The sequence below is a fragment of the Calliopsis andreniformis genome, chromosome 8 (genome assembly GCF_051401765.1).
Source record: "Calliopsis andreniformis isolate RMS-2024a chromosome 8, iyCalAndr_principal, whole genome shotgun sequence".
In the NCBI taxonomy this organism is placed as follows: Eukaryota; Metazoa; Arthropoda; class Insecta; order Hymenoptera; family Andrenidae; genus Calliopsis; species Calliopsis andreniformis.
The window spans coordinates 5047177-5072143 of record NC_135069.1 but is presented as its reverse complement, the minus strand read 5'-3'; the positions used below and the strand labels follow the sequence as shown (position 1 = coordinate 5072143).

At 41.7% G+C, this 24967-nt stretch overlaps 1 protein-coding gene across 15 annotated transcripts in view; it reads right to left on the bottom strand.

The window, feature by feature from the left end:
* The window catches only part of LOC143182581 (uncharacterized), an 81225-nt gene that overhangs the window by 1024 nt on the left and 55234 nt on the right, over nucleotides 1–24967 (bottom strand). For 3 of the 15 annotated variants that reach the window (XR_013002479.1, XR_013002481.1, XR_013002480.1), the window contains exons 17-20: nucleotides 8206–23172; nucleotides 7248–7313; nucleotides 4760–5893; nucleotides 2688–2913 (exon numbers count right to left, since the gene is read on the bottom strand). Coding sequence is in view for 10 of the 15 variants with exons in the window: in XM_076383655.1 (XP_076239770.1) it covers nucleotides 1899–1927; nucleotides 4733–5893; nucleotides 7248–7313; nucleotides 8206–23172 (16223 nt within the window). In the remaining 5 variants the exon portion in view is untranslated. Of the gene's footprint in view, nucleotides 1–1421; nucleotides 1928–2687; nucleotides 2914–4732; nucleotides 5894–7247; nucleotides 7314–8205; nucleotides 23173–24967 lie in introns of those variants that run through there. The other 12 variants (XM_076383661.1, XM_076383659.1, XM_076383660.1 and 9 more) reach the window with 7 other exon arrangements.

Genomic DNA, 24967 nt, shown 5'->3' with positions numbered 1-24967 from the left:
ATTACTGAGGCATGTTTAGAATATTTCTCACAAGAAAGGTTTTGATCCTTTGAAATTCGTTGTCAATGAAAATCTTTGTAGTTAGGAATAACTGGAACAGAAGAAGAACGTGCAGATTCAAAAACACTGTGCAGCAAGATTCATAAATTATAACACTCGTTTACCAATGAAATCTACAAGCTTGGTCGAATAAAATTGCATATATGGGGATAAGAATTAGCATTTTAAAAATTACGTCGCATTCAATTTGGGTGCAGAAAAGAAATTCTATTTTTTAGAATAAATTTCATTGTAAACGATGAATAAATAAAGGACACGTCTCTTCGATCCAGTTAATTCAAAAACTAGTGAATTTCCATCCACAGAGCTACCCCAAAGGAAACCTCCCCTGGGAGGAGGACTGTGCTGCACGCAGCGAGCTCGTGTGAAGCGCTGATAGAAGCCACTGAATAATGAAGCAGTTTAGCAGTTAGTCATGAGATAATATAAGTACTGAAACTTTCTGGATACAACAGAAGAGTGTTCAACTACGGCGAAAACTGAAAGGGGATTTCTTCGGTGGAAAATAGGTAAGTAATAATTACGTTCTTAAAATACGGAACTCTAATCTATAGAAAAATATTTCTAAGTCGAATCTGTCGGTGTAGCCGACCAAACTCTACTTACACACATACTCAAAAGAAATTACAATTGATAATCGTCACGAAATAAGGAGCCAAACGCTACTCAACAATTACTCTATTTCCAACAAATTTGGAAAAGAAATTCGACGTTACTGTTACTCGTAATTGTATAATAATAATTCCACTAGTAACACCTCGAGACAATCGAGTTAAAAAACTGCTCGAGACTTCAACGGGGCTAGTAATAACAAGACAGAAAGAACATTCGAAAGTTACAACATCTCTCGACAAGTTCGAGGATTATTGTTCATAGGTACTTACAATTTTCGACCGAGGAAAACGCTCTCTGGTTTTGACCGTACTTCATTGAAACACCCTGTGTATAGTGGCAACAAGTTTTAAAGGGGCGCGTACTAACTACATCAGTTAGTATTGTTAGACGAACGGTCAAGTATTATAAAGTATTACTGCGGTTCTTTTTAATGGTATTAGCTTAATCTTGAGGAGGAAGAGGCATCTTTGTGCAGATTTACAGGCTTGCGTTCCTTTAGCGTTTTTCTCCCAGAAAAGTACAATTAAAAAATAATTACTTCAATTCATAACATGATTTTTAGATAGTTCAAAAGATCAAAAATTATAATATAATACTGTCCTTTCAAGGCAAAATGTTTCATTCTAAGAGAAATTTTTTAGAGAAATGTGATTAAGAAAACATTACTTTTCAAAAGAAAAAATGGATATCATTTAAATAATTTTTTTTGTCAAGTACAAGGTATCTGATTTAACAGAAATCGTTAACACTAACTTGCTTTAAATTTTATATTCAGCTGCTTGCATGATAAACCCCGAAAGGACCAATGACAATTTCCATTAAAAAAAGTCACTCAGGAAAGGATTAATTGGAAGAAAAAACGCATAGGAAACTTGCCACACAATAAGGCTTGGAGTGCATTCAACGAGCGATCGTTCGTCCCTCAGTAAATGAATTCTTGCAGCACTAAGAGAATGAGGGGCGCTTCCGGTCTCGCTAATGGTAAAAGAGCTACCCTAAAGGGATGCATGATTAAGCTGTGTCGATTCGTACCATGGGTACCTATTGAAGCGACGAATATTTCGTGAACTCTGTCCAGCCACTTTGTATGGGTGTAAAGTGAATGTCGTGTACACACGCACGTGTAACATAGATGAAGTCTACTTACATGACGATTCGCCTAACAATCCTAACGTGACTATAAAATAAACGACACGATTTGTTGGTCCCTCTACACTTTAGCTTTATCTTGTGTTGCTTATTGTCAGAAGAGCTAGAAAGGGTAAAATAGTGAACTATGTAAGACGCATGGAGAAACAAAAGTGAGTAAAAAATCGAGCTCTTTCTCTCGGCTCTCGTTCGGGTTGCGTGCATCAGGCATATAGAGACTTTTCGTGGAAGATAGGCAGAGAGATAAACCGGCGTGAAACACTACAGGGGTAGAAACAACTCAAGATGTCAGATATGAAAGATGCAATAAAAAAATCATGCGAGTTGTCGATTATAATCAGTATCATGCAGCACACGGTATTTATACTCGGGATCAAACGTTTCAGAAAAAGAAAGCTTGCATACGTAGCGGAAGCTTCCACTTCCGGTTACCTTGCCTCGTAAATCGCGCGAAATGCTCATCAAGTACCTTGATGGACTATACCTACATGATTATCGCTATTTCACGAAGTTAGTTGCGAACATTGCAGTCGTTATTGGCCTGAAATGTTTTAAAAATCGTGTAGTCGCATTTTTCGTTGACTTCGACTACTGCGAGATCATAATTTTTCTGGGACAGTGCATACTTTGCAGATATGTGTATCGTTGAGACTACTTTCAGTACATTTTCTACTGAAAATACACAAGTTTTCATTATGAAACTCAGAGTACCAAAGGTGTCCAGTTTAATTAAGAATGAAAAACTTTGGGCATGGAACCTAAAACTTAAGCATAGCCAGTGCCCAAAATTTTTCAGGACTTCGTACGTTGGACGGCTTACAAGCTTGAGAAAAAAAATAAATAAAATGAAGGGTAAATCGTACCCAGGTTGTCTCGGGGCATTGTTAGAGAGGGTGTAGATGGCACGTTGGAATGTTCGTGGCTCCAAGGTAAGAAAAATTGCTAGTAGGACCACCAACGTAGCGGCGGCTACGCTCATCCAAAATGCGCAGCCTGCTCTACCGGAAGTCTTCGTCCTAGGTGTTCCCTCAACTGTACTTCGCCTTGTGCTCGAGCGAATCGACTGTATCGAACTGTCTGTTTCTGTCACTTAAAGATTATGTGTCCTATGAATTTCCTGTTCTCTATTTTTTAATTTTTTAAAAATTCTTTTCCCATTAAAATTGATTCGACTGATTCTCCGCTCCCATGTGATTAGTGTGAGGAAAACAGCTGGCGAAGTATAATATGAAGAGAATCGTCGAAATTCCGCAGTGATGCAACGGATTTTTGATAATAATAAATCTGATGAACACAGAACAGAGAGTTTAAAATACTTTTAACACACTGATAGCCTGGAAGCTGTTATTATAGAAAATCCTGCTGTTATTCACGAAATTCCTTCTCAATAGTAAGTTCCCGATTAAGTTGAGCCCCTTTTGAAGCTTTGGGAGAAGGTGAAGTACATGTAACTTTGCGAAGCCGAAACAACGATCTCTGTTTCAGAGTATCATCGAACCCAGAGTGTTATAAAATGACCCAACTGATTCACACTTTCCAATAGCAACAAAATTTGGCACTTGTATTCCTGATAATGATTGTGTGACGATAATGGAATAAACAGGAAAAATTCGAATGCTCTGATTTTGATTATCCTCATCCTCATTCCTTCGTGATATTGAAATTTACATATAATTGCACAAAATTCGGGACTGGATATATTTAAAAAGAAATATCATGTGTTTTATTAGAAGAAAGCTTGAGAATATTTTTCATGGAGTTCAAAGAATGAAATTGATATGTTTTTAAATATAGACAGTCTTGCGAATTTTTGCATACAATATAAAATATCCAACCATAGATATCAACGAAAAGTATGCTAGTCCCAGAAGCCCCTGATCGCAACTTCATCCGTTCAGCCAAGGGAGAAAAGGCGAGGAGAAACTTTCTTCTCGACCGAAGCACATTGAATCGATCACCAAACCCCTATGATATAAATCTCGCCCACGAATAAATTCACGGGAGAATTAAAATGAAATACCACACAGGTATACAGATTTTCGACTGCCTCTCACAAGCTTTGTTTTTCTTTTGCCAATGGTTATCGTTCCATACGGTTCAACATCCTTCCACCTTGTGCAAATACACCTTATGCAGTTGTTATGCAAGCTCATTGCCATGCAACCCTATACGAATATTGTGTACCGAATTAGGCACAGCAATGCCTAATTTTAATGACGGTCGTCTTGAATATTCTAAGAAATTTTGAGTTTTCTTATTCTTTCTAAATTGCAATTACTATTTGCTAATTTGGTCCTGATAGCTTCAAATCTATAGATTAATTTTGTCTCCTCATCATCTCAGTTTTTAATCCAACTACGGTTGTTTAATCACATTTTCTACTACTCTCAACTAAAAGTGCAATTGAGTGGATAGTGTGGTAATAGAGTTTGATAAAATAACAATTTTTTCAGGTATTAATATTCCATTATTTCATAAAATTTTGAATATGTTCCTCAGTTTATCCAGGGTGTGTTACAAGTAGAAGAATTTAAAGAAGCAATTTTGTATAACAAAATAAAGTTTCTATACTCTTAACTTTGCTACATGAAATCGCTCAATAAATCCTCCTCCTTTATCAAACATCCCAGTACACCACAGCATCCCCTCAAGAGCATCGTCACTCTCAACAGTACCACAATCAACAATCACCAAAGCTTCTCTTACAAAATAAAAAAAAAACACATCAGGTTCAAACGCTGGCCAACCACATACAGAACATAAAGTAAGAAAACAGAAACGAGGGTTGCGTGTGTGCATGCAGAAAAGAAGCGTATCAAGACAAAAGCGTACTCGAACGCGTGTTCCGCGTCGGCGGGTTCGATTTTCTCGTAGAAACTCGATTAGCGGGAATATGTACATTGCTTACTTAGAAGGTTAGCTGTGAGTGCGGTACCTTGGTCGTCCTCCAACGGGGACAGCTCCGCACCTTCGTGCAGTGCTACATCAGACCCGCTGGAACTGCCCAACGTACGCCTCTTGCTTGGTGATCTTCTTCTCGGTTGCGGCGAAGCATCACTATCAGTGTCGCTGTTTAATTCGTGCCGTGAGCTACCGTTTTTCGCGCAAATGTCCCCGTTACCAGACCCTGGCGACGTGTCTTGGGACAACTGGCTCTCCCACTGATCAGTCTTCTCGTCATTTGAGTACGCTCGTTCGGCCAAGTTCCCGTGGGTCCAAGGCTCTGACATCTCTATAGCGCCTTTCAGGATCTTTGTCGACACCTGTTCGATCACTGGCACGTCTCCAGTGGTCATCGTTCTTATCACTCGCTGGGTCTGTTCAACGCCAGAGGACTCAGTGACGCACTGTACAGTCGTCACTGTTCGGATCACAGTTTCTTTCGATACTAGCTCGTCGATGACGTCTCTCTCAGTCTTCGATATCGTTGTGCGAATTTCGTCAGTCGGTATGGTCTCTACGACTCTAGTCTCCTTTAGAATGGTTCTACTTGATCTCATGGGGTCAGCATCGTCTTCTGTTATGGTTACTGTTTCTGTCCTCTCTACGGTCCCGGTTATCAGTTCGTCTAGTTTCTGAGAGTCTATGGGGCCAGTGAGTGTCTCGATTAATTTGTGGGTTTCTGTGAGTTCGAGCCTTGGAGAACCACTTTCTTCCTTGACGTCCTTTTCATTTTCTTGTGTCTCTTTCTCGGAAGACGATTTCTCTGAGGTATCCACCTTGTCTTTGCGTTTCGTGGGGCTTATTTGACTAGCTTTGGTGTCTAATTTCGTGGACTCCAGTTCTATGTTTAAAGACTTCAGTGTGTTCTCGTTCTCGATCGATTTCTTTATTTTCACTGGTATTTTGCTCTTTGGACTGCCCTTGTCCGGGGAGCGCTCCTCCTGAGGCGGCTTCACTTGCTCTGCGCTCTTATGCTTGGGACTGTACGGGGTGTCCCGTAGGTCTAGATGGAAGTCTGTTTTGATGGACGACCTGGTAGAATGTCGCGGGGCGGGAACAGGTTGCTTTGTTGGAGCAGAAGTAGCATGCCTCTCTACAGTCCCATCAATCTCAGCCGAATCATGCCCTGACCCATCCAAAAGGACATGGACAAGAACAGGAACAAGGACATAAAGCACATTGATACACACTAAGAGTCTCGACTCTAGCCCAGCTGCGACAGTTGGACTTGGAAAGAATTTTCAGCGTGTGGCTCGTCTCACATACGTATATGTCCGTGTGTGTACGCGCATACACACTAAAACTCGTGTGCGTGCCCACACACGCATGCATATTATTACAACTTATTATGTATATATATACATATAGATAGAGAGAGATATGCTCGTGTGTGTGTGTGTGCAGCACACCTCTACGTTTAGTATTTTAGTTAGTATCAATACTGCAACAGGATTAGTTTCGTTTATAAAAAAGAACAACAACAGAAAAAGAAACAAGAACACTCAATTCGTAATGGTGTCTAATCGTGGCGCCTGAATCTTACTAAACTGTACCCTGGCGAATACGACTACGTTTCAGATGGAACTGTGTCGTGAAAAACAGGAACGTTCAATATAATCGAAGCGTGATCCTGTGTGTAATTCAATTCAAAAGCGATTACTTTCTTTGCAGTGAGGTATCAGCGACATAGAGGGTCGTTTGAACGTCTACAAACTAAATTCAAGAGATTGGACAGTTTGACTATGCTACTCTGTTTCAACTAAAAACAATTACTTTAGAGATCCGACAGGACTACGCATGAAAGTGGATTCAAGGCATTTAAAGAAATTGAGATATTGTACAAAGATTATGAGCAGAGTGTTCAACCACAGGTAGAAAAAAGCTTAAAGGAAATCATATGCGATAAAAAAGGTAAGAATGAAGAGCGATGGAACAGCGATTATGACTTCATTCTACAATTCTTTAAATTCAAAAATTACGAACGCCTGTGATTCAGCAACCCATCGAACAAGTTTCTATGGAGTCGGTAAGGTAACTGTACACTTTTTTATTTACCGATCGAAAACTTGCTCGATGAAGCGCCAAACTTTAGGCGCCTTTTATTCAAATTTTGAAACACAGATAACTATTATAAAACATGTTGTCACGACTATAAATGCATCATTCCTCATTTTTATCTCATTTTATCATACATAATCAACCTTAAATTGTTTATCACCTGTTATCCAACACTCTGTGAAGATCGATATTGTCTGATATTTATTCTATATGCGGCGAATAGGTATCTAATTTAGTAAGAGACGTGCGCGCAATATTAGTTAGTGTGAAAGCGTCGGCAGGTGCTAACTATGGAAGATAAAGCTAAATATAAATGAGGGCACCAAAATAGAATCTGCTAACGTATTGGATATCTTGGGCCTGGTGATATCTCGTGTACGTGAAGGATTTCTTTTTCTATACTTTTCTCGACCAAACATTACCTGCTTTCGAAAAGGCTCGCTGATCCTCTAGCATTTGCACTCGTCTCACTGCCGCTTCAGTAACATCTGTAAAAGCATTAGACAAGGTGTGAGTGAACAGTGTAATCTCATTGTGAACATTGAAAGCGATGAACTGACAGAGATTAGATGATGAAATGATGTTTCCCTGCAATGGCATACCTCGGTTCATGCTTCGCTAGTTGTGGTCTCCTGTTAATTTAATGAGATATATTACCGTATCATAATATATAGAACAGTATGATGTCTATGTTACGCTATAATAATAAAGAAAATGGACAATGACGAATAAAGGTTCTTTTGCTGTCTGACGGAGGATATTATTACCAGTGGAGAACGAAGAACGTTTGATCGTGGACGACATTAATGTTACGGGGGAGATAAAAAAAAGAAGAGTAGCATTAAAAAAACCTGGAATCATGCAGTAAAAGAAATGTTATGAAAGAAATAAAATAGTTAAAACGCACAAACTTAAAATAAGACCAGCAAATAAATAGAAATCATGTAGATTACGTTGTCGTATAGTCGGGCTACGGGTTGGTAGTGTATCCTCCTTTTTTTTTTTTCATTGTCGTCGATTCAAATTGTCATACTATAAAGGGAGAACTGTAGACTACGCTGTTTGGAATGGAACCTTCGCATACTGGAGCATACGAGCCAATTGTGCTGAATTTAGAGCAACAAATATATGCAACGCTCCACTTTATAGTACGGTTGAATACTCTTGCCTTATAAAAGATCGTACAGACATTAGTACACTAAAGAGTGATCGAGAGACCAGTGTGTTAGAATTCATTACGGATGACACAGTGCAATGACCCTTTCGGTCATTTTGGTATGACTACCAAAAACTTAAGTTACAGAAAAGCATCAACTTAATTATTAATCATGTTACACACAGCTGGTATGTAATATGTATAACGCAATTATTGCAAGATACCTTCAATTCTACTGTCAGTGTACTCGGCGAGACTGGGTGGTGGGGTCGCTGCCGTCCGCACAGACTTTGTTACGACTGTGGTGACGGTCTGTCGTGTGTGAGGCTCAAGGTGCTCTACTTCGCTAGATACCTTTACTACCCTAACTGAACTATCAAACGAACTACTTGGGCTAACACTCACGCCTTTAGAGGAACTAATTTTTTGTGGAATGCGAGATACTTTCTTAGACTTCCCTTCACCATCGTCTTCATCTTTTACGTGGACTTCGGTCAAACGAACTTGAACTTCAGAACCTACGTTAGAACTGGGGTCATAGGTATACGTAACCGGTGCAATGACTGTTCTGGAGGTCACTACGATATTTTCTTCAGGTTCTGAAAACGTCATTTCTGTGGGTCTGTCTTGGAACTGTACTCTTCTACTGTCATAAGGCTCGACGATATTTAAGTCTTTTCTAGCAAGACTGTCTTGGGAATATTTCTCCATAGATGCATCTTGTTTTAAAGCAGCTAAGAAGTCAGACACGTCACTCTTCGTGTCTGTGCCAGCAATCTTTGCATCTACGTCCTTCATGCCTTTGCTTATTGATGCTTCTGCAGATTTAGATTTCTTTGCTATAGCTTCTCGAGCTCGAGCTTCTTCGTCTGCTGCTTCCTTTTTTGTTTCGTCGATGAACTCTTTCATTTCACCTGAAACTTCTTCCGCTGCGTGTTTTGCGCCTTTGACTAAACCAGAGAGGAAGCCACCGCCCTTTTCCTTCGCCTTCTTGGCTCCCTTCGCTGCTTTGTCTTTTGCCGATTCAGCACCATCAGCGATTGCATCGATTCCTGATGAAACCTTCTGTTTTACCACCTCAGTATCTTTTTTCACTTCAGAGGATACCTTGTCCTTTGCTCCTTTTGCGCTGTCAGCTACACTTTGCGCAGATTCTTGAACTTTAGTTTGGACCTTTTTAGCACCTTCTGATACTTTATCGCCAGCAGCTTTGCCAACGTCTGCCACTTTTTGGAGACCATCAGATACCTTCTCGCTGACTTTGTCTGTTGTATCTTTTACCGAGGAAACAACTTTCTCTTTAGAATCCTTCAAGTCTGAGGCGATTTTGTCTTTAGTAGTTTCAATATCCTTTACTTTTTCTGCAGCTGCTTCTTTAGTGCGAGCTTCCTCCTCCGCTGCTTCCTTTTTGGTTTCATCCAGGAACTCTTTCACATCTTCTGTTACTTCTTCAGCTGCATGCTTTGCACCCTTGATCAGACCAGATAGAAAACCACTGCTCTTTTCTTTGGCTTTCTTTGCTTCTTTTGCTGCTTTATCTTTAGCTGCTCCAGCGGTATCAGCTACTGTCTCTGCTGTCGATGAGACCTTCTGTTTCACAGCGTCAACATCTTCTTTAACTTCTTTAGAAACTTTGTCTTTAGCCTGTTTAGCACTGTCAGAGACGCCTTTAGCTGCTGTCTCTACTTTAGCTTCAGCCTTCTTGGCTCCTTCTGATATTTTCTCTCCAACAGCTTTGCCAGCATCAGACACTTTCTGCGCTCCATCTGTAACTTTCTCTGCCACTTTATCTTTAGCATCTTTCACAGCTGAGGAAACTTTATCCTTGGCATCTTTTAGGTCTGCTGCTGCCTTATCCTTTGCTGTCTCCACATCTTTTACCTTTTCTGTCACTGCTTCTTTAGCGCGTGCTTCTTCTTCAGCTGCTTCCTTCTTGGTTTCATCAAGGAATTCTTTCACGTCTTCTGTCACTTCCTCAGCAGCATGCTTTGCACCTTTGATAAGACCAGATAGGAAACCTCCACTTTTCTCTTTAGCCTTTTTAGCTTCCTTTGCAGCTTTATCCTTCGCTGTCTCTGCAGCACCTGTGGCTGAGTCGATGCCAGATGATATCTTTTGTTTCACTGCATCAGCGTCCTCTTTGACTTCTTTGGATACCTTATTCTTTGCCTGTTTAGCGCTGTCAGCTACGCTTTGTGCTGTTGCTTCCACCTTAGCTTCAGCCTTTTTAGCACCTTCTGAGACTTTCTCGCCAACAGCTTTGCCAGCATCCGACACTTTCTGCACACCTTCGGAGACTTTCTCAGTCACCTTGTCTTTAGTGTCCTTCATGGATGTTGCTACTTTATCCTTGGTATCCTTTAGGTCAGTGGCAACCTTGTCCTTTGCTGCCTCCACATCTTTTAGTTTCTCAGACACTGCCTGTTTAGCTCGTTTCTCTTCTTCTTCCGCTTCTTTCTTAGTCTCGTCCACGAACTCTTTTACGTCGTCTGAAACTTCTTCAACAGCATGTTTCGCACCCTTGATGAGACCAGATAGGAAACCACTTCCTTTGTCTTTAGCTTTCTTAGCTTCCTTTGCAGCTTTATCTTTTGCTGTTTTCGTTCCATCAACGACTGTATCCACTCCAGATGATATCTTCTGCTTTACAGTATCAACATCTTCTTTAACTTCCTTGGATACCTTATCTTTTGCCTGTTGAGCACTGTCAGCTACACTTTGTGCCGTTGCTTCCATTTTAGCTTCTGCTTTTTTGGCACCTTCAGATACTTTTTCGCCAACAGCTTTGCCAGCATCAGAAACCTTCTGTGCTCCATCGGAGACTTTTTCAGCAACCTTGTCTTTTGTATCTTTCACAGCTGTGACCACTTTATCTTTGGTGTCCTTGATATCTGTAGCAGCTTTTTCCTTTGCTGCTTCAGCATCTTTTATTTTTTCTGCAGCAGCTTTTTGAAGTCGAGCTTGTTCTTCAGCTGCTTCTTGCTTCGTTTTCTCAAGGAAATCAGTCACATCCTCAGAGACATCTTCAGCTGTATGTTTTGCGCCTTTGAATAATCCTGATAGGAAACCACTGCCTTTTTCCTTAGCTTTCTTTGCCTCCTTTGCAGCTTTGTCCTTCGCTGCCTCTGCACCGTCAGCAGCTGCTTCAACTCCAGATGAAACTTTTTCTTTCACTATGTTCACATCTTCTTTAATTTCCTTCGCAACCTTGTCTTTGGCATCCTTAGCGCCATCAGCTACATCCTTCGCTGTTGTTTCAACTTTAGTTTCAACCTTTTTAGCGCCTTCTGCAACTTTTTCTGCAACAGCTTTGCCAGCATCAGAAACCTTCTGAGCTCCGTCTGAGACTTTTTCGACAACCTTATCTTTTGTATCTTTCACTGCACCTACGACTTTGTCTTTGGCATCCTTTAAATCTGAAGCAGCTTTATCTTTTGCTGTCTCTGCATCTTTCAGCTTCTCAGCCATTGCTTGTTTAGCTCGTGCCTCTTCTTCTGCTGCTTCTTTTTTTGTCTCATCCATGAACTCTTTTACGTCTTCAGTTACTTCCTCAGCAGCATGTTTTGCACCCTTGATAAGTCCAGATAGGAAGCCACTGCCCTTCTCCTTGGCCTTCTTGGCTTCTTTTGCAGCTTTCTCCTTAGCCGCTTCTGCACCATCGGTAACTGCATCGACTGTTGATGATACTTTCTGTTTTGCAACATCAACATCTTCTTTGACTTCCTTAGATACTTTATCCTTTGCTTGTTTGGCGCTATCAGCTATATCTTTAGCTGTCGTCTCTACCTTGATTTCTGCCTTTTTAGCACCCTCTGATACTTTCTCGCCAACAGCTTTGCCAGCATCAGACACTTTCTGAGCACCTTCAGAGACCTTTTCAGTCACCTTGTCTGTGGCCCCTTTCATGGTTGTTGTTACTTTATCCTTAACATCTTTCAGATCAGAAGCTGCTTTATCCTTAGCATCCTTTATACCTGAGGTAACTTTATCCTTTGCTGTTTCCACGTCTTTTAATTTTGCGGCCATTACCTCTTTGGCTCGTGCCTCCTCTTCTGCTGCCTCTTTCTTCGTCTCATCGAGGAACTCTTTTACATCCTCCGTCACCTCTTCAGCAGCATGCTTCGTACCTTTGATCAGACCAGACAAGAAGCCACTTCCTTTCTCCTTAGCCTTCTTAGCTTCTTTTGCAGCTTTATCTTTCGCTGCCTGCGTTCCGTCAGCAACTGCATCGACCGTAGATGAAACTTTTTGCTTCACAGCATCGGCGTCTTCCTTTATTTCCTTGGAAATCTTATCTTTTGCACCCTGTACACCTTCAGCAATAGTCTGGGCAGTTGACTGAGCCTTGGTTTCAATTTTCTTAGAACCTTCTGAAACCTTCTCGCCAACAGCTTTACCAGCGTCAGACACTTGTTGAGCTGCAGCAGAGGTTTTGTCTACAACTTTATCTTTAGCATCCTTTACGGCTGTTACCACCTTGTCTTTTGAATCCTTCAAGTCGGCAACAGCCTTGTCCTTCACTGCCTCAGCATCCTTGATTTTTTCTGCCATAGCTTCTTTGGCTCTGGCTTCTTCTTCTGCTGCTTCCTTTTTTGTTTCGTCGAGGAATTCCTTCACATCTTCTGTTACTTCCTCAGCTGCATGCTTTGCGCCTTTAAACAGACCTGATAGAAAACCACTGCCTTTTTCCTTGGCCTTTTTAGCTTCCTTGGCTGCCTTGTCTTTAGCTGCTTCTGCACTATCAGCGACTGCATCAGCTGCAGAAGAAACCTTTTGTTTCACAGCTTCAGTATCTTCCTTCACTTCCTTGGAGACCTTGTCTTTAGCTCCTTTTACACTGCCAGCTACGTCATGTGCAGCGGCCTGAATTTTAGCTTCTGCTTTTTTGGTTCCTTCTGATAATTTCTCTTCAACTGCTTTGCCAGTGTCTAATATCTTCTGCAACCCTTGAGTCACTTCCTCACTCATCTTGTCTTTAGCATCCTTTGCTGTTGTTTCAATTGCTTGTTCAGCTGCTTTTACATCTTTTACAGCTTTGGCCGCCGTTTTAGCGGCACCATGAGCTACTGATTGAGCAGCTGCTGCCGCTGTATCTTCAGCTTTTTTAACACCATCAGCTATTTTCTCACCAGCAGCTTTGCCTGTATCTGAAATTTGTTGAACACCTCCAGAGACTTTTTCACTGACTTTATCTTTGACATCTTTCAGATCTGAAGCTGCCTTTTCTTTTGCTTTTTCCATATCTTTCACTTTCTGGGCAGCCAATTCTTTTGCACGAGCTGCGTCTTCACTTGCTTCTTTTCTTGTTTCCTCAAGGAATTCATTTACATCTCCTGACACATCATCAGCCGCATGTTTTGCACCCTTGAACAATCCTGAGAAAAAGCCACTGCTTTTTTCTTTTATTTTATTAGCTTCTTTCGCTGCCTTATCTTTTGCAGCTTCCGCAGTGTCAGTCACTGTATCTACTCCAGATGATATCTTCTGTTTCACAGCAGCAACATCTTCTTTGACTTCCTTGGATACCTTATCCTTTGCTTGTTTAGCGCTGTCAGCTACACCTTGTGCTGTTGCTTCCACCTTAGCTTCAGCCTTTTTAGCACCTTCTGAGACTTTTTCGCCAACTGTTTTACCAGCATCAGACACCTTTTGTACACCTTCGGATACTTTCTCACTTACTTTATCTTTAGTGTCTTTTACAACTGTTACAACTTTATCCTTAGCATCCTTGAGGTCAGCAGCTGCCTTGCCCTTTGCTGCCTCTGCATCCTTCAACTTTTCAGCTGCTGCTTCTTTGGCTCGGGCCTCCTCCTCTGCTGCCTCTTTTTTCGTCTCATCCATGAATTCTTTTACGTCTCCAGTGACTTCGTCAGCAGCATGCTTCGCACCCTTGATGAGGCCAGACAGGAAACCACTACCTTTTTCTTTAGCTTTCTTTGCTTCCTTTGCTGCTTTATCTTTAGCAGTCTCTGCAGTATCAGCAACTGTCTCCGCTGTCGATGAGACCTTCTGTTTCACAGCGTCAACATCTTCTTTAACTTCTTTAGAAACTTTGTCTTTAGCCTGTTTAGCACTGTCAGAGATGCCTTTAGCTGCTGCCTCTACTTTAGCTTCAGTCTTCTTGGCTCCTTCTGATATTTTCTCTCCAACAGCTTTGCCAGCATCAGACACTTTCTGCGCTCCATCTGTAACTTTCTCAGTCACTTTATCTTTAGTATCTTTCATAGCTGAAGAAACTTTGTCCTTGGCATCTTTTAGGTCTGCTGCTGCCTTATCCTTCGCTGCCTCCGCATCTTTTAACTTTTCAGCCATTGCTTCTTTAGCACGTGCTTCTTCTTCAGCTGCCTCTTTCTTCGTTTCGTCGAGGAACTCTTTCACATCGTCTGATACTTCTTCTGCAGCATGCTTTGCGCCCTTAAACAAGCCTGAAAGGAAGCCACTTCCTTTTTCCTTAGCTTTTTTGGCTTCTTTAGCTGCTTTGTCCTTCGCTGCTTCGGCACCATCAACAACTGCAGTTGCGCCAGATGAAACCTTTTGCTTCAGCGCATCGGCACCTTCTTTGACTTCCTTTGAAACCTTGTCTTTTGCATCTTTAACTCCTTCAGCTGCTCCTGTTACTGCAGCTTGCGCTTTGGCTTCTGCTATTTTGCCTCCTTCTACTATCTTATCGCCAACAGCTTTACCAGTGTCTGCAATTTTCTGTGCTCCATCGGTTATTTTCTCGCTGACTTTGTCTTTAGCATCCTTTGCAGTATCTACAACTTTGTCTTTAGCATCCTTTGCAGCATCTGCAACTTTGTCCTTAGCATCCTTTGCAGTATCTACAACTTTGTCTTTAGCATCCTTGGCAGTATCTGCTACTTTGTCCTTAGCATCCTTGGCAGCATCTGCAACTTTGTCCTTAGTATCTTTTGCAGCATCGACAACTTTATCCTTCGCGTCTTTCACGCCTGCAGCTCCTTTGCTCACAATGACTTCCGTTTTGTCTGCAATGTCGTGTGCAGCTGCTTCAACTTTGGTCTCTGCTTTCTTCGCAACGTCTGACACTTTCTTTCCAGTAGCCTCAGCAGCATCTGATACTTTCTGTGCTCCTTTCGCTAGCTTATCACTAGCTTTATCTTTAGTATCCTGTACTGCTGTAACGACCTTATCTTTAGCATCCTTCAGATCTGATGCAGCTTTGTCTTTAACTGCACCGATTTCTTTTATCTTCTCCGCTGCAGTTTCCTTGGCACGAGCTTCTTCTTCCGCAGCTTCCTTCTTCGTTTCATCAATGAAGTCCTTTACATCCTCCGACACTTCATCAGCTGCATGCTTAACACCTTTGAACAGACCAGAGAAGAACCCACTGCCTTTCTCTTTGGCTTTCTTTGCTTCCTTTGCAGCTTTGTCCTTCGTTGCTTCCACACTCTCAGCAGCATCAGAAACTGTGGAAGACACCTTTTGCTTAATAGCATCAGCATCTTCTTTGAGTTCCTTGGATATTTTATCTTTAGTGTCTTTAGCACCCTCTACCATACCTTGTGCAGTAGCTTCTATCTTGGCATCAGCTTTCTTTACACCATCAGATACTTTTTCACCAACACTCTTTCCAGTATCTTTTAATTTTTGAGCTCCATCAGAGACTTTTTCAGCAACTTTGTCTTTTGTATCCTTCACAGCTGTTACCACTTTATCCTTGGTATCCTTCACGTCTGATGCGACTTTCTCTTTAGCAGCTTCCACGTCCTTTACTTTCTGTGCTGCTGCTTCTCTAGCTCGAGCTCCTTCTTCAGCAGCTTCTCTTTTCATTTCATCCAGGAAGTCTTTTACATCTGTAGATGTTTCATCGACAGAGTGCTTAGCTCCTTTAAATAATCCTGACAGGAATCCACTACCTTTTTCCTTTGCTTTTTTAGCCTCCCTTGCAGCTGAGTCCTTAGCTGTCTCTACACCATCAGCTACTGCATCAACTCCAGATGAAATCTTCTCCTTTACCACATGTACGTCTTCCTTAATTTCCTTTGCAACTTTATCTTTTGCATCCTTGGCGCTGTCAGCTACATCCTTCGCGGCTGTTTCAACTTTGACCTCCGCCTTTTTAGCTCCTTCTGACACTTTCTCACCAACAGCTTTGCCAGCATCCGAGACTTTCTGGGCACCATCGGAAACTTTGTCAACGACCTTGTCTTTTGTGTCTTTTACAGCTGTTACTACTTTATCTTTAGCATCCTTCACGTCAGATACAGCCTTGTCCTTAGCTGCCTCAGCATCCTTGATTTTTTCTGCCACAGCTTCTTTGACCTCAGTTCCTTTCTCTGCAGCTTTGTCTTTTGTGTCATCCAGAGCTTTCTTTGCATCTTCAGATACTTCATCTGCAGCATGCTTAGCACCCTTGAATAATCCAGAGAGAAAACCGCTGCTTTTTTCCTTGGCCTTCTTAGCTTCTTTTGCAGCTTTGTCTTTGGCAGTTTCTGCACCATCGGCAACTGCATCAACTGTGGATGAAACCTTCTGTTTTACAGCGTCGACATCTTCTTTAACTTCTTTAGATACTTTATCTTTAGCTTCTTTAGCGTTGTCAGCAATGCCTTTTGCTGTGGCTTCTACTTTAGCTTCAGCTTTTTTAGCACCCTCTGACACTTTCTCACCAACTGCTTTGCCAGCTTCAGAAACCTTCTGAGCTCCGTCTGAGACTTTGTCGACAACCTTATCCTTTGTATCTTTTACTGCACCTACAACTTTATCCTTAGCTGCCTCTGCTTCTTTTAATTTTTCAGCTGCTGCTTCTTTAGCACGAGCTTCTTCATTCGCAGCATCTTTCTTGGTTTCGTCTATGAAACCCTTTACATCTTCTGACACTTCATCTGCCGCCTGTTTTGCACCCTTGAATAAACCAGAAAGGAATCCACTGCCTTTCTCTTTAGCCTTTTTGGCTTCCTTGGCTGCTTTGTCTTTGGCTGCTTCTGCACTATCAGCGACTGCATCAGCTGCAGAAGAAACCTTTTGTTTCACTGCTTCAGTATCCTCTTTGATTTCCTTGGCAACTTTGTCCTTTGCTTCTTTAGTGCCATCGGTTATGCCCTTTGCCACGGCTGCAGTCTTATCTTCAACCTTCTTTGCTGTTTCTGAAACCTTGTCGGCTGCAGTTTTACCAGCATCTGAAACTTTCTGTGCACCTTCAGAAACCTTATCACTGACTTTCTCCTTCGTATCTTTGACAGCTGTTACGACCTTGTCTTTAGCATCTTTCAAGTCGGAAGCTGCTTTATCCTTGACTTCCTTGGCATCCTTCAATTTCTCTGCTACTGCTTCTTTAGCTTTAGCTTCTCCTTCTGCTGCTTCCTTCTTGGTTTCATCGACAAATTCTTTTACATCGTCAGATACTTCATCAGCAGCGTGCTTCGCGCCCTTAAACAATCCTGACAAGAATCCACTGCTCTTTTCTTTGGCCTTCTTGGCTTCCTTCGCAGCTTTCTCTTTGGCTGCTTCTGCACTATCTGCAACTGTGTCAATTGTAGATGAAACTTTCTGTTTTACTGCTTGTGTGTCTTCCTTAATTTCTTTAGCTACTTTGTCCTTTGCTTCCGTTGCACCATCAGCAATGCCCTTCGCTGTTGTTTCAATTTTGACTTCAGCCTTTTTAGCACCCTCAGCTATCTTTTCCCCGACAGCTTTGCCAGCATCAGAAACCTTCTGTGCTCCATCAGACACTTTCTCAGCAACCTTGTCTTTTGTGTCCTTCACAGCTGTAACTACTTTATCTTTGGTGTCCTTAACATCTGCAACTGCTTTGTCTTTCGCTGCTTCAGCGTCTTTCATCTTCTCTGCAGCAGCTCTTTGGAGACGAGCTTGTTCTTCAGCTGCTTCTTGCTTCGTTTTCTCAAGGAAATCAGTCACATCTTCAGAGACATCATCAGCAGTATGCTTCGCGCCTTTGAATAGTCCAGATAGGAAGCCACTACCTCTTTCCTTAGCTTTCTTTGCCTCCTTTGCAGCCTTCTCTTTCGCTGTCTCTGCGCCATCAGCAACTGCATCAATTCCAGATGAAACTTTTTCTTTCACTATGTTCACATCTTCTTTAATTTCCTTCGTAACCTTGTCTTTGGCATCCTTGGCACCATCAGCTACATCCTTTGCTGTTGTTTCAACTTTAGCTTCTGCCTTTTTCGCTCCGTCTGCAATTTTCTCTCCAACAGCTTTGCCAGCATCAGAAACCTTCTGAGCTCCGTCTGAGACTTTGTCGACAACCTTATCTTTTGTATCTTTCACTGCACCTACGACTTTGTCCTTAGCATCCTTTACATCTGCAGCTGTTTTGTCCTTAGCTTTCTCAATATCCTTCAACTTTGCCGCTGCTGCCTCTCGTGCTCGTGCCTCTTCATCAGCTGCCTCTTTCTTTGTCTCATCAAGGAAGTCCTTCACGTCATCTGATACTTCATCAGCTGCATGTTTCGCACCTTTGAAGAGTCCTGAAAGGAAACCACTGCCTTTATCCTTGGCCTTCTTAGCTTCCTTGGCTGCTTTATCCTTTGCTGCTTCCGCACCATCAGCAACAGCATCGACAGCAGATGAGACCTTTCGCTTCACCGCATCGGCATCTTCTTTCACTTCTTTGGAAACTTTATCCTTTACGTCCTTGGCTGTCTCAGCTGCATCTTTTGCTGCTGCTTCTACTTTAGTTTCTGCAGTTTTAACACTGTCTGTTACTTTTCCGCCGACAGCTTTGCCAGCATCAGCTACCTTTTGTACACCATCAGAGACTTTATCACTGACCTTGTCTTTAGCATCTTTCAATGCTCCCATAGACTTATCCTTAGCCTCCTTCATATCTGAGGCCACTTTGTCTTTAGCTGCTTCGGCCTCTTTCAATTTTTGAGCTGCTGCTTCTTTAGCTTTAGCTTCCTCATCTGCTGCTGCTTTCTTCGTGTCATCTATGAATTCTTTAGCATCTTCTGATACTTCTTCAGCTGCTTGCTTCGCACCCTTGAACAGTCCAGACAAGAAGCCACTGCCCTTTTCTTTTGCCTTCTTAGCTTCTTTCGAAGCCTTATCTTTTGTTGCTGCTGCGCCATCAGCAACTGACTCTATGCCAAATGATACCTTATCCTTTACTGCTTGAGCATCTTCTTTAACTTCCTTAACTACTTTGTCTTTCGTATCCTTGGCAGTTTCAGTAATGTCTTTTACAGTTGCCTCTGCTTTGGCTCCAGTTTTTTTAGCGCCTTCTGCAACTTTTTCTCCGACTGCTTTTCCAGCATCAGAGACTTTATCTGCTTCATCAGAAACTTTTTCAACAACCTTATCTTTCGTGTCCTTTACACTCATTACCACTTTATCCTTAGCATCTTTTACATCTGCAGCTACTTTCTCTTTAGCTGCCTCTGCGTCTTTCGCTTTCTCGGCTGCTGCTTGGCGAAGTCGAGCTTGTTCTTCTGCTGCTTCCTTCTTCGTTTCATCAAGGAATTCCTTAACATCGTCTGTCACTTCTTCAGCTGTATGCTTCGCACCTTTGAATAAGCCAGAGAGGAAGCCGCTGGTCTTCTCTTTCGCCTTCTTTGCTTCCTTTGCAGCCTTGTCTTTTGTAGCTTCCACACTTTCCGCCGCTGAATCAACACCTGATGAGACTTTCTCTTTTATAGCGTGAGCGTCTTCTTTGAGTTCCTTAGCAACTTTGTCTTTTGCGTCCTTGGCACTGTCAGCTATATCCTTTGCTGTTGTTTCTACCTTTTTAGTTCCTTCTACTACCTTTTCACCGACAGCTTTGCCAGCATCTGACACTTTCTCTGCTCCATCAGAAACTTTCTCACTGATCTTGTCCTTAGTGTCTTTCACTACAGTTATAACCTTGTCCTTTGCATCCTTCACATCTGCAACTGCTTTATCTTTAACTGTTTCCGCTTCTTTCATTTTTTCTGCTGCTGCTTCCTTCATTCGATTTTCTTCATCTGCAGCTTCCTTCTTCGTCTCGTCAAGGAATTCTTTGACATCTTCAGATACTTCATCAGCTGCGTGCTTGACCCCTTTAAAGAGTCCAGAAAGGAAGCCACTGCCTTTCTCTTTAGCTTTTTTCGCTTCCTTCGCTGCTTTGTCCTTCGCTGCTTCTGCGCTCTCTGTTGCAGCATCAATTCCTGATGAAACCTTTTCCTTGATCACATGAGCGTCCTCTTTAATTTCTTTAGCAACCTTGTCTTTTGCTTCCTTTGCATCACCAGCAATGCCCTTTGCTGTTGTTTCAACTTTGGCTTCAGCTTTCTTAGCACCTTCTGCCACCTTCTCACCAACTGCTTTACCAGCTTCAGAGACCTTCTGTGCTCCATCAGAGACTTTGTCGGCAACCTTGTCTTTTGTATCTTTTACTGCTGTTACTACTTTCTCTTTAGTGCCCTTTATATCTGCAGCTGCTTTGTCCTTTACTGCCTCAGCATCTTTGACTTTTTCTACTGCTGCTTCTTTAAGTCGTGCTTCTTCATCTTCAGCTTCCTTCTTCGTTTCATCAAGGAATTCTTTAACATCTTCTGATACTTCATCAGCTGCATGCTTGACACCTTTGAATAACCCAGACAAGAATCCACTGCTCTTTTCTTTAGCTTTCTTTGCCTCCTTTGCAGCTTTGTCCTTAGCTGCCTCTGCACCATCAGCAACTGCATCAATTCCTGACGAAACTTTTTCTTTCACGATGTTCACATCTTCTTTAATTTCCTTTGCAACCTTATCCTTGGCATCCTTGGCGCCATCAGCTACATCTTTCGCTGCTGTTTCAACTTTGGCTTCTGCTTTTTTAGCTCCTTCTACGACTTTCTCTCCAACAGCTTTACCAGTATCAGAGACTTTCTGTGCTCCATCAGAGACTTTGTCGACTACTTTGTCTTTTGTATCTTTTACTGCCGTTACAACTTTGTCCTTGGCATCCTTTACATCTGCAGCTGCTTTATCTTTGACTTCCTTGGCGTCCTTCAGTTTTTCTGCTGCTGTCTCTTTGAGTTTAGCTTCTTTATCAGCTGCCTCTTTCTTGGTGTCCTCAACGAACTCTTTAGCATCCTCTGATACTTCATCTGCAGCATGTTTCGCACCTTTGAATAATCCAGATAGGAAACCACTGCCTTTTTCCTTAGCTTTCTTCGCTTCCTTGGCTGCCTTATCCTTAGCTGATTCTGCAGTGTCAGCGACAGTGTCAATACCATCAGAAACTTTGTCTTTCACTGTAGCAGCACCGTCTTGAATATCAGTAGTCAATTTGTCTGTAATATCTACTGTAGCATTCGCAGTGTTTCTAGTATCCTCCAGGAATTTAGCAGTAGCATCTCGTAATGCTCTATCGACGCTCTGTTGTCTTTCATCTCTTGTAACACTCTTCTCTCGAGATCTGCTTCGCGATTCCCTAGACAATTTAGGACTTCTAAATATTCCAAAGATTCCAATTCCTTTATCTTTCTCCACTTGTTCTTCGTCTGATGTATCACTAGGCTTCGTAGTATGTTCCTTCTCAGACTCTGGAATGCTCATGGCAGCTGGCAGCTTCTCAGTGTCACGTTTGGCATCCTCGTGATGCATAGTGGTCGCAACTTTCTTCGTGTCTTCCAAGAAAGTAGCTGTTAAATGTCGTGTCTCTTCGTCGCCACTATCAAACGAAGTATCTTTAGAAGAACTCTTCTCCCTCGAGGCACTTCTCTTCTTACTTTTCAGTTTTGGACTCTTGAACATACTGAAGAAACCACCACCCTTGTCTTTACCTTCTTCGCCTTCATCTTTCTTCTCTTCCATAGATCTCTCCAGAGAATCTGTGCGTCGTTCCAGACTCCTCTCTTTCTGGCGAGAATCTTCATCCTTCTTTACATCTGACTTGCCATTTGTTTCTCTGTGTGGAGTAGTTCTATCAGTTTCTGATTTCTTGTGTATTTCGGAGATCTTATACGAATGTCCATTTAGTTTATCTTTAGGAGTGTCATCCTCATATAGGACATGTGAAGTGAAGGTGTGCACTTCGGTTTTAGGTGCTGGCTGCTTGCCATCGACTTTTGTCGTGGGTGACACAACAGTGGTGTCAGCAGCAATCTTCCTTGTGTCATCTAAGAACTTTTCAGTAGCAATTCGGAGTTCCTCGTCCCCACTGTCAAATGAGGATTCTTTGTTCTTCTTCAGTTTCTTGTCCTTAGGTTTAGGACTCTTGAATATTCCAAAGAAACCAGAACCCTTTTCCTTCTCCTGATCTGCTGCATCAGATGCTCCTACTGCAGGATGATCTTCCTTAATTCCTGCCTTTGTATCTTTATCAGCTTCTCGGTGTACTTCTTCAGGCTGCATCAGCGCAGCAGTGCGTCTGGAGTCATCAAGGAGCTGCATCGTAGCTGTCTTTACATCAGGCACAGTAGTGCTTTCAGGTAGCTTGAAATCTACACGAACTTCAGGCTCTGCACTTGGCTTGGTCTCTTCATCTCCGCTGTCGAAGGAGGTGTCTTTCGAGCCTTTGGTCTTCTTCAGCTTAGACCCCTTGAAGATACCTGACAGTATGCCACCGCTCTTATCCTTCTTCTTCGTTTCGTCCTCTGGCTTCTCCTCAGACTGTGTTGATGTGGATTGAGCAGTATAGACACCTTCATAAGCAGATATTTGCTTATCACTTGGTTTGGCATCCTTTGAAACCTGTTTAGTAGTGGCTTCCTTGGGCGACAATAGTTTCTGGTCTGGTGAAATTTGTTTAGCCTTTTCTGCCACTTGTTTTCCTCCCTCTTTTATGGGACTCACAACTGGAGATTTATCATCGACTTCCTTCCCTTCTTTCGACATTAGCTCCTTTGTGCTCACAATGCTCTGTTTGCCATTAGAAATTGTTACTATTTCCGTAGGCGAAGCTTTGCCTGCCTCTTTCACTGTTATCGTTTGAGTGATCACTGGCTGACCTGATTTATCATCTCCCACAGATACCACCGTCTTAGATGCAACAATAGTGACAGTAGAATCACCCTTCCCATCGCGAACGTGACGTTGTTTAATCATTGGTGGCTCAACGACAGGCACACCTTGCGCCTGCTCGATTTTCTCTGGTCTAACACCCTTATCTTTACTACCCTTATCGCTTAATTGTTCCCTAACAAAACCTTCAACAAAAGCACCTCTCGCCTCTCTACTGTCCCGCGCATCATCATCACAAACCACCGACCACCCTTCCTTCGCTAACTTCCCCTTCTCTTTCTCTGCGTCTGCTATTACACCTGTTAATTAAGTATTACATATTTTAGGCATCTGTAAACTTGGCAAAATAAAAAGAACACATTTTTTTTGTTTTGCTTTTTTCTTTGTTCTTTTTTCTTATATTCATTTCATCATGATTAGTGTAAGCCGGCTCGCTTGATAATTGCTCGTTTGCTTTAGAAAAACAGCGGTTAGACTCTCGTGTAATTTGTGCGCGCGGCATGTGTATATGTGTGTGTGCTATGGAGCAGCTATCTTGTTAAATAATTTTTAACAATTTTAGAAATTTGCGGAATTCGTGATGCTGATTAGTTCGATGACCAAGTACAATTCGAATTGACTGCCTTATTAATATTATGTGTTAAATTCGATTTCAATTATAGGTATTACTGAACAGCTGCTGGAAATATTGAAAGCATAAAAATGAATACTGTTTTCATATTTCCAAAGTAGTCAGTATTTACAAAAACGGCTCGTTAATCGTTTCAGTGGGCACTTAACGAGATCTTATTGTAATTACTGCTACCAGCACTGTTCAACGCAAGGAATTGTCAATTAGAGCACCATTATGGATCGTGAATGCCTCAAATTGGAGGATATAAAAAATCGCGACAACTGCTCCGTGCGTCCACACAATTAGGCCGCGCAAACTGGCCGTTCATGCAACGCCAAAAGAATTGCAGCGAAACCTTGCTGAAACAAATTAATGAGACAGTGTCGCAGAAATAGAATAGGCGATTAGTGGATCATTAAATGAGACACATAGTACGCATCGTAAATATAATATATATATGTAGATAGATAGATATATGTATACGTGGTAGATATGTGAGATGTCGTCGAGAGAAAATTAAATGTAATAATTCGTTATGTTTCAGTAAATATAAAAGCAAGCCAACATAAATTATCGAAGAGGTCCGCCGCGACGCTCCGAGAACCTGTGATTGGAAGTAAAAGATGATAAACGTATAAAAAGTAAAATGTTCTAGTGCCGTACAATTTTCCATCGATTATCTTTCACGTTTGTGAATCGTGTTTGAGAATCACCCATTTCTTCTTTAATATCACTGTCAAAATATATTTTGCTATGTACATGCTATTATAAAAGTTATTGTGACAACAGTAACTTTTATCACAAATTATAAGTAGAATTAATATTTTTTGCGAAAACGAGAATTTAAAATTTTTTTACTTTCATTATTCTGTATGTTTTTTTCACTTCTTTTGCCTAATAAACATTTACTGACGAAGAAAAATAAAACGTGATAAAATAGATCGCCACACTTAACACATCATCATTCATTAAGATTAGCAGACTGTTCAAAGAGCAAAAACAATTATAAAAAAATTCGAGTTACAGTGAACGTCATTGAAAAATATCGCGGTATTTAAATAATACATGAAGGCATTTCAAAGAAAAATAAAAATGATAGCTACATTCACTTGCACAGACTGACAGACTATAACAATGAACACGATATCACGAAAAGCGAAACTTTTCATATAGAGAGTTGTCCCAAATTATGAAGTAAGACAAAGTTGTGCTCTTGGTACGAGTCCACACGTTTTCGCTTAAATCGTAATCTTGGGACACGACATAGAACCATTTAGCACTAGCGATACGATTATCCGTTGAAAAATGGTTAATATACAAGTCGTTTACCTAGATCCAAGCGTGATATTATCGCGTTAAATTGATCATGCTGCGTATTACTGTAAGAAAAGATGCCGCGGACAAAATGGTCCTCAGCAAATTACGGCATTTATTTCCAAGTGTTTTAATATTTGCAGCTTAGCCGAAGAAGCACGGCCCCT